Source organism: Asterias amurensis, chromosome 8 (genome assembly GCF_032118995.1).
Source record: "Asterias amurensis chromosome 8, ASM3211899v1".
Taxonomy (NCBI): domain Eukaryota; kingdom Metazoa; phylum Echinodermata; class Asteroidea; order Forcipulatida; family Asteriidae; genus Asterias; species Asterias amurensis.
The window spans coordinates 9,119,297-9,129,336 of NC_092655.1; the positions used below are offsets into that span (position 1 = coordinate 9,119,297).

The 10,040-nt window shown below is 40.4% G+C and overlaps 1 protein-coding gene across 1 annotated transcript in view; it reads right to left on the reverse strand.

Annotated features, from left to right (window-relative positions):
• Positions 1–10,040, reverse strand: part of LOC139940815 (meiotic recombination protein REC8 homolog) — a 418,728-nt gene that overhangs the window by 197,723 nt on the left and 210,965 nt on the right. Inside the window, exon 10 of the mRNA XM_071937199.1 lies at positions 1,456–1,638. Coding sequence (XP_071793300.1) covers positions 1,456–1,638 — 183 coding nt within the window. The remainder of the gene's footprint in view (positions 1–1,455; positions 1,639–10,040) is intronic.

Genomic DNA, 10,040 nt, shown 5'->3' on the forward strand with positions numbered 1-10,040 from the left:
TGAAACCTATTTTTAGGTTGTGGAAAACTGCTAAACAAGGCTAGAAGAGCGACTGTTTGTGAAAGAAACACGATGAGACAGTCATCTAAAGTCATTGATATATTATAAAATTGAATAAAGTTATTAAGAAGGACGTACCAGTGGTACCACAATTATCTCTGCGGATGAATGATGCAAAGACTATATAAATAACTCAAAAGAACTTTAAAAAGGCAGCAGAAAATTAAATAAAAAGAGAACAACAGGACTAGAAATAGCGCCAATTTGTTCACAGTTCACAGTTAGTCCAGTAGTCCAAATTCATTGATATAGGTAAGACACAATAAAGTTATGCAAATGGGCCTGTGACATAGATTTCTGCAGAAGAATGAAGTAAAGACTTCATAAAAACACCATAGAAGGAAAATAACAGAAAAACTAGTATAAGGTGAACAATAAACCTATGAAAAGAGATAAATTCCTCCATAAGCATGATAGGGCCACACGCAAGGACCGTGAAAAAAAAAGTAGAGAAAGTAAATTAGAAGGAGGAATTGTATGGGCTACTGAGGGGCGCAGTGTGTGTGGGTGACGTCTTAGCCTTTGTTTTGTGTCAGCGGATTTGTGTCAGCGCATGCGCATTAGAAATGCATATGTACATGTAGGTATCGGAGGTGATGTGTTTTCTGTAATAGAATACAAGAGTTTAAATGCCTCTGCTAAGGGACACAAGTAAAACGGGATTCGAACCCACAATTTGTTAAACGGAAGCCACAGAGCTTAAGTTGCTCTTACCAATTGACCACGACACCATCCTTGTTCATAACTAATGCAAACCCAAGTATTGTTAACAACAAAAGTATTAAGTTTTCTTGAAATTGAAACTCAATTAGTTATACAAGAAAGTAATTGGGTAAGGCTAAACACTTTTGATCTTGTGAAAAGTGCCTTAACAGTGTAATATATATAATTGTTTATAAGGCCAAGTAAAAAAGAACATGTTTAGCGTCTCCGCTTGCTTCCTTTTTAGAGACTGCATTATTTCCCCCCCCTTATTTTTTTTTTTTTTTTTTTAAAGCTATAATGATTTTGTTTTTGTTGTAAACGGAGAGAAGGGATATATTTAAACTGTCTCAGCAAGAAAATAAATTTTGAAAATAGCCTAGCCATTTGTCTTCTTAAAAAAAGGGCCGAGCAGCAGTTTAAAAAAAATGGGGGGCCCTTCCTCTTTTCGACGTCTTGTTCAACATGTTTTATTTTTGTATTGTGTGTTTGAACAGTAGAAAAGACAATGGATGTTTGACATTTTAAAAAGAATGGTGGCCATCTTGAAATAAATAAATAATAAGCCCCTCCTCCTTTTTTTTTAAACCCAGATGCTAAACATGTTCCTTTTTTGCCTCGGCTTAAAGTACATAGTTACAAGTTTAAAATACACTCAGAGATCCTATTTTCTCAAAGAGTTAAATATCTCACCTCTTCTAATGTATGGCATAAATCATTAGATGTTGCCATATTGTTTCTAATGTGTTGCTTTGACAACTTTGTGATATTATCCACAAAATCAGAAAATAGCAGCTGGCGCCTACGACCTTGTCGCCTTACAGGTGAAGGAATGACAGATGGTGCAAGTATTGGAGACAAAACTAACACGGGAATCTGTATTGACAACAAAAACGAAGATTTGTGTGATCAAATAATGAATGAACATTGATGAATTTTAATTTGAATACCTGCTAAAAAGAATACCTGCTAAATCAAGGTATCAAACTTTAGAACAACATGGCCAATTGAGAGTATCTGGCTCTTTAATATGTATAAATTAACCTTTGAGTACTCCCTGCCCACCACAACAAGAAGCCTGGTAATCATTGACTGCATCTGAATCACAGAGCATTTAACTGAATTATTTCTCTTAAACAGTACAGCTGTTAACTTGAAAGCTGATGCAAAGTCAAAAATATGCAAAGGTAGAACTATAAAAAGGTAGTCATTTGCAATGAAGCAACAAGTGGAAGATAAGTTATTACTTCAGGTAGTACTCAATGAAACTATAGGTAATCTAGAAAGTCAAAAATCTTGATCATTTGCCTAGCATTGTGGAACTTTTTGAAGCAATGTGAAGGGGAAAGACAAACAAAAACTCAATCTCAATCAAGTGTAACTCTTCTACCTACCAATGAGCAGTCGGTTTCAAATATGCTTTTCACGGACCACCTCGACCGATCCAAGGCAGAGATGCCAAGTTCAGAGGCCAGCTATGCGTGAGATTTTTCGAAGCCTACCCCCCCCCTAAAAAAAATCATTTTGGAAGGCCTGTTTTTCTCTTTCGGAGAACAAAATCGCCGCCCAAAAAAAAATTGTAAAAAAAAAAAAAAAAACTTTTTTTCCCAGAAATTTATTTATGGACAAAAGAAGTGTTTCAAAACGCATCAAAAACCTCTTCAGTATACTTCAAACTCACATGAGGTACACAGGAGATGTTGCTGCTTAATGTAGAGGGTTGATTGTGTCAGATTATTTCCCCCCGAAAGATCAATTTTTTGCTAAAAATTATGCCTAAAATCCTCCACTCACTACTTCTGCCTGTTGTTGAAGAGTCTATGCTCATGGAGCGCAATGAACGAATTTGCTAGACAAATCGGGACAAACTTGTGCGCAATGTGCGATTTGCACTCTGCCGAATTGTCTGCTGAATCTGCTGGGAGAGCAAAAGCGTGCGCAATCTACAAATTTGCGCTAGGTTTGTACGGCAGCTCAAGTTGGTGATTCTGATAAACTGCATGCAATCTGAAGATTGTGCAAACTTTGTTTTTTGTACACACGTGCGCAATATGGCATTGCATTGTCGTTATTTTTTATTTTTTTCTCCGGTCTGGCCCACATGCGTGAGAAAATGGTTGCGGCGCGTAAGTCTCACGCCTAAATGCGTGAGACTTGGTAGGTCTGCCAAAAAAAACTCATTAAAGCTTTTCATTAGCGTAATTTGACACCTGATGATGATCACAGTTACAAAAATGTGTTTTTCATACTAATAAATATGATAAGGTAGAGCCTACACAATGGTATATCCCAATCCAATACCTTTTACAGCACCCTATTAAAGCGACATTCGTTTTAACAAACACCCTAAACCTACAACCTACATAGGAATCTAAAAGATTAGTCGTGTACAAATTCAATGGAGTATGTAAAAAGTGATGGATCCAGCAGAACATGGTTAGAAGTAAAGAACATGGGATTACGGTTTTTCAAAAATAATATTTCATACCCAAGGAGTCTATAAAAACTGGGGAAAAAAGAAAATGAAATCGGTTGTGTAATTATTGAGATATGGTCTCATTTCCGGTTGACCTGGAAGTTAAGGTTAACTTGGGGTCACAGTCACCCAAGGCTAATCTCCTATCTCCAGGTAGTGTCGTGTAAGTAGGTGAAAGGGGGGGGGGGGGGCGGGTAAGGGCAGGGACGAAACAAGAGTTACAAAACTGTGGCAAATCTAAATGTTAAATTACATCAACATCAGAATTTGTTCCATACAACCAACCCCCCCCCCCCCCCAATAAAAAAAAAAAAACATGTTTATATCAAAAAGATATAATGTCCCATTTCCGGTTGGAAACCAAAAGACCATCGGTCTTACCATCAATCATGGTAGCAAAATTCCCCTAGAGATAATAAGAAGGCACCTTAAACCATACATCAAAGCTATTCTGTCAGAAGAACAGCCAGGTTTTTCAAGTAGGTCGCAGCACAGAGAAACAGGACTTTGCCCCAAGACTTGTCATCCACACCAATATTAGAGAAACAAGGTTGAAAGGTGTTTGTTGACAATCGACCGTGTATGGCATTTTGGTTTGTTCACGATCTTGCAAAAGGCGTACCTGGAACTGATCAACATCATTAAGGATCTGTACAGACACATTGGATCTCAGCAAACCCAAACGTGAGGGTCTTCGATCTCAATCCAATCTGGTGGTACCTCGATACTCAAGGAAGTTTGGAGACCGTGCATTCTCCATCGCCGGTCCCAGCAACTGGAACGCACTCCCAACAAATATCCGGAACGCTTCTCTGTAGAACAGTTTTAAAGGACTTTTAAAAACACATTGTTTAATGTGTTTTTGATTCTGTCACTTTTTGTATTTTTGCTTACTATTCTTTATTCTCTTTTGGGTTTTTGGTTGCATTATCCCTAGCGCTTTGTATCCTTTGGAAAAGGCGCTCTGTAAATTTGGTTATTATTATTGTTATTATTATTATTATTATTATTATTATTACAGCAAGGCTAAGAGCTGCATCAGAATAACTAACGAACACACCGACTAGTTTCTAACTAAAATTGGTGTGTGACAGGGTTGTCTGTTGTCCCCTGACCTGTTCAACTTCCTCCTGGAGACTATCCTGTCAGAGGTTTTTGCTGAGTGTGACCAATTTGGGAGTAATGTAGACGGGACAGACTGCGGGACCTACGCTTTGCAGACGACTGTACATTGCTCTGATAGCAGAGACAGAAGCTGATATCCAGATTTTACTTTACAGAGTCCGTGACACCAGCAAAAAGTATTAAAGGCAGTGGACACTATTGGTAATTACTCAAAATAATTATTGGTATAAAACCTTTCTTGGTGATGAGTAATGGGGAGAGGTTAGTGGTAAAAAAAATTGTGAGAAACGGCTCCCTCTGAAGTGCCATAGTTTTCGAGAAAGAAGTAATTTTCCACGAATTTGATTTCGAGACCCCAGATTTAGAACTTGAGGTCTCGAAATCAACCATCTAAACACACACAACTTTGTGTGACAAGGGTTATTTTTCTTTCATTATTATCTCGCAACTTCGAATGACCGATTGAGCTCAAATTTTCACAGGTTGGTTATTTTATGCATATGTTGAGATACACCAAGTGAGAAGACTGGTCTTTGACAATTACCAATAGTGTCCACTGTCTGTAAATGGAGATCAATGTTCCACAGACAAAAGTAATGGTCTTCACACTTGAAGACCATGACACAACAACAAACATCACAATCAATGGTTCAGCACTGGAGCAAGTGTCACAATTCAATTTTTGACACCAGCCAATGAGTCCTCCTGTGAGAAAGAACAGCAACTGATGCTAGCATCTGTGGTACTTGGGAAACTCCAAAGGATCTTGCAAGACAAAAACGAAACTGCGGCTTGTGCAGTTATAGACTCCTTGGGCATTGAGATTAGGCTTAGGCGTGACCCAGTGTTGACCTTAATTACTTCGGGGACCAACCGGAAGTGTGACCGTATCTCAAGAACCACAACCAATTAAAAAAAAAATCAGTTATTGACTCCTTGGGCGTTGGAGATCCCCAGCTAACACATTACATTGTTACAACATTGTGATAAGGTTAGCATTGGTCGCATCCAAGGGGAATGTCCTGACAACGTATTTAGGTTCTCTCAATACGTAATATTTAGGTTGAAAACAAGACCTTGTGCCGACGTAGACTATTTTGGTTTTCTTATCACATAATATTTAGGTTGCTCATAACAATACGTTGTGCCGACGTAGTATTTAGGTTCCCTCAGTACGTAATAATTAGGTGGCTAACAAGACGTTGTGCCGACATAGTATTTAGGTTCTCTCAACACGTAATATTTAGGTTGCTAACAAGACGTTGTGCCGACGTAGTATTTAGGTTTCCTCAGTACATAATATTTAGGTTGCTAACAAGACGTTGTGCCGACGTAGTATTTAGGTTCCCTCAGTACATAATATTTAGGTGGCTAACAAGACGTTGTGCCAACACAGTATTTAGGTTCTCTCAACACGTAATATTTAGGTTGCTAACAAGACGTTGTGCCGACGTAGTATTTAGGTTTCCTCAGTACATAATATTTAGGTTGCTAACAAGACGTTGTGCCGACGTAGTATTTAGGTTCCCTCAGTACATAATATTTAGGTGGCTAACAAGACGTTGTGCCAACATAGTATTTAGGTTCTCTCAACACGTAATATTTAGGTGGCTAACAAGACGTTGTGCCAACGTAGTATTTAGGTTCTCTCAACACGTAATATTTAGGTTGCTAACAAGACGTTGTGCCGACATAGTATTTAGGTTCTCCCAACACGTTTTTTAGGTTGCTTAACAAGACGTTGTGTCGAAGTAGTATTAAGGTTCTCTCAACACATATTATTTAGGTTGCTAACAAGATGCTGTGCCGACATTTTTAGATTTGCACAAGAAGTTAAATATTTATAATTAGAAAACATTTCACGATAAAAGTTGTACATGGGAACACTAGGGTGTTTGGACGAAGTAATACATATAACTTAATACTTTTTTTTCACAATGAGGCCCATTCCATTTTTGAGACACCAACCATGAATTTGGTTAAGATCTTTTTGCAAAATGAACTCTTCCTCTGGGTAAGTTTTTGGCCTATACAACTAAGTATCAACTGCAAATAGTAAACAGTGAGATGAGGTTCACAGTGGAAGGTCATTAATTAAATAAATCAAACCTAAGGAGCCAAAAATGAAACTCTCTCTTCCAGAAACTAAAGATTTAGTTGGTTTCCAAATATTACCAGTTAAATTTTGTTATTTATTTTATTGTGATATGAATAGGGTCGGAAAGATATTTTAAAAGCAGATTTCAATGGTCATCTCGCCCCTAGCGAGCTTGCCCCAACAAAGTCGCCCCCTGCAAAGTCTTAGCAACCAATCAAAATGTCAAGAGTGAATTACCATACTAACTACTTGTTTTTAAACTGACTAATGGTGGTAAATAATATTTCCCTCAGTATTTGTTTTGTAAGTTTGCATAACGTTTAAATATTATAGGTTGTTTAATTCTTGAAGAAAAATAAGGAATGAATAACCACACGAACACTGCTACTTAAAAACTAGGCCACAGGTCAAAGGCAAGATAAAAACAATCTTTGGGGGAAAAACAGTAACTAAAGACAGTGTCATCATGGAGGAAGGAATAGAAGGAGCTCGAACGATCCGCAAAACCGCAGAGTAACAAAAGAATACCCTGACAATGCCCCTGTCTGACCAGTGGAAAAAGATAGGACACCTCCAGCTGGACGGCCGATTAACGAGCAGGATTAGATCTCTTTGTACAGAACGTGCGGTACCGCCGCTCTGCACCGTTGCCTTCGTGTAAAGTTGAATCATTGGAGACCAGAATTGTGAATATACACGTTTTCATTTACCATTTGTGGTGTTTCACTGAAACATCATGGCATATTTTTTCATTTTTTGTGACTTTCCGGTCACTAGCGGTGGTTCAAAATGTGGGTATTAGCACACAAGGGTGGTTGGTATTCAATTGTGTTTTTCAATTTGGTGAGCACAAGTGTACACAAATTTTATCAGGTCTCAAAAAAGTTGTTTTTCTGTAATATATCCATACGACATACGACACCATGGTTGAGTGAAAAACCAAGTGCGCACGCGCAAAATCACATACGCCAGGTCGCTCATTGTCTGTATAAGGTATGTCCGTGATTACGAGGTGTTGTTAAACGACCGCGGTACCGCAGGTTCGACTTTTGAAGTCCCTTCGTTCGAGCTCCTTCTATTCCTTCCTCCATGGTGTCATCAAGTATTTCCACTGAGCAAAAAACGTGTGTATAGAAAAAACACATTCAAGGAGGTTCAATAAGGAATACGGGCAATTTGTTTTGAACCGACTTAAGATTTTAAAAGAAACACTATGAACCATGTTTCAAACAAACTCTACAACCGAACGAACAAAGTGCACTTGAATGCTTGCAAAAAAAAAAAAAGCCAATGATTGCCGCTGCATGTATCCACACGTAAAGCATTGGAAAAGCTGGGGAACCCATTTCTACAAAGAAAATGTAGACTGTATGCGGTATAAAGTGGCTTGCACTGCACCGCGTGTCACTCAGTTGCCGATACTGACGTCATAGTAGACAAATCCCGAGTGCGATGGTTTAGCGGGATCGTAGAGATGAGATTGGTAACTTAAATAATATGAACAAAGACGCGTGTGAGTTTCCGCTATTATACAACGAGTGCATGGAGTTCATGCTGCAATGACGACCGACTGTGAAACTGGTGGCCTAGAACCGGCCTTGGCTAATTCTTGGCTAAGTCAAAGGCCAAGACCGAGTCATGACAAGGGGAGGCGGAAGGTCGAGGCCGTCCAAAGTCGGCCTCGAGGTCACGGCCAGCCTTGAAACCTCCAACACTGATATACACACATGCTGTGTATTGATCGAATGGTATACAGATGCAGTGAAGGGGACATGGTAGACGAAGTGAGATCTTGTTTATTTTTCTCACCCTCATTAAATAGCTTTGTTTATTGGTTATTCCTTAAAAACATTGTTTGTACTCTGTTTTCATGAAGTATGGACATAGTATCAGTTTGAATGAATGAAAAGAGGATTGACTGATGACTGTATGTTTGTGAGTATGTGTTAAAAATATAATAATACATTGTTATATAACTGTGAATTAATAATGAAAGAAGGTTGATGTAATGGCAGTAGAAACGTTGTAATGAAGTAATATATAAGTTGTCATTAAGTTTTAAGAAACGTGTCTTAAACATGAAGTAATGTAGTATATACATTGCAACTTTTACGTCCTTGAGACGTATAGGGGAGTCAACAAAGTTACGTTGCTGCAACGTCTTTCATACAACGTTATAAAAACCAAAAAATACACAATGTGGCAACATTGTAATATAGTAATTTATAGACGATGTGACCTGTGACATCACATGTTTACAAAAGAGCCACAGAGCCTGGACTTCCTGCAGGCAGGATTTGTACACAGCCTAATGGAAGAAATCATAAAATCCCCCCCCCCCCCCCACAGAAGTGTGGATGACGTCTACGAATGAATACTTACCGGTAGAGTCGAATTACTAATTTGTATATTCCCTATGCCGCGAGGCAATAATGCTAAGACTTTCACACACAATAGCGCCCTCCACCGTCCTACCCACAACGCCCCGCGACATGCCTGCCATGGAGTCGTCCTCTTTTCGATGAGCCCTACCAAATGTAAGCACCCAAAGACCGAGTATGTGGGGAAGGAGGGAGGGATACTTTACTGGTAAGTATTCGTCTGTAGACCCCATCCACACTTCTGTGGGGGGAGGGGGGGGGAGTCTACTTCACTCTACTTACCGGTAGAGTCGAATTATTAATTTGCATAGACTCGCACCGAGGAAAGGCGGTGGGTTTACGCAGTGCTACTGCTCAAAAAGTTCAGAGAACGCTTCGCGGCCGCTAGGCCGGATAGTGGTCCATGCCCAAAACGTACAGGGGGTGTCGTCCCACGGGTGAACAAAACATTAATAAGTATTGTTAGCACTGAAATACCATGGGAAAAACTCGCCTAAACACATGACTGACAAGGTGGAGCTTGTTCTGGCTTCGCAGCTTGGCTGGCCGCCTGTAACACCGCTCTACCCGCTCTCCCATCCACCTGCAGAACGTCCTTCAGGTAGCAGTCGGAGAACGTGGTCGGGCTCTTCCAAGAGGCCGCCCTTGTTATGTCACTCATGGAGACGCCTTTAAAGAAAGCCCATGAGGCCGACACTCCCCGTACCTCGTAGGCATGAACCGGACCATCGGTCGCTGGCCATCCGCCCGGCACCGAGTGGATGGCTGTAACTATCCAACGCCCGATTGTATCGCGGGATGCTGGTCGGAATGGTGGCACCGTGGACACGAACAGCTGTTCGTGGCCGGTTCGGATTGACTTTGTGCGGTCGATGTACCACTTTAACGCCCGTACCGGGCACCAAAGTTTGTCGGCCACAACCGCCGAAAAGGCTTTAAGGTCGGGGACAAAAATGTCTGGGGGTTTGAAAGAACCGGATTGGTTCTTGGCCAGAAACCCCGTTGTAGGAATCAGGGGGACTCCTCCGGGTTCCCACCGGATGTGCCCTGTCGCCACTGTAAGGGAGTGGAGTTCACTGCGTCGGCGAGCTGAGCGACTGCCACCAAAAAGGCCACTTTGACCGTTAAGTGTAGCAATGTGGCTCCACTCAGTGGTTCGAAAAGGGGTTTGGTTAGTGCTGACAGTAGGCTTAAGAGG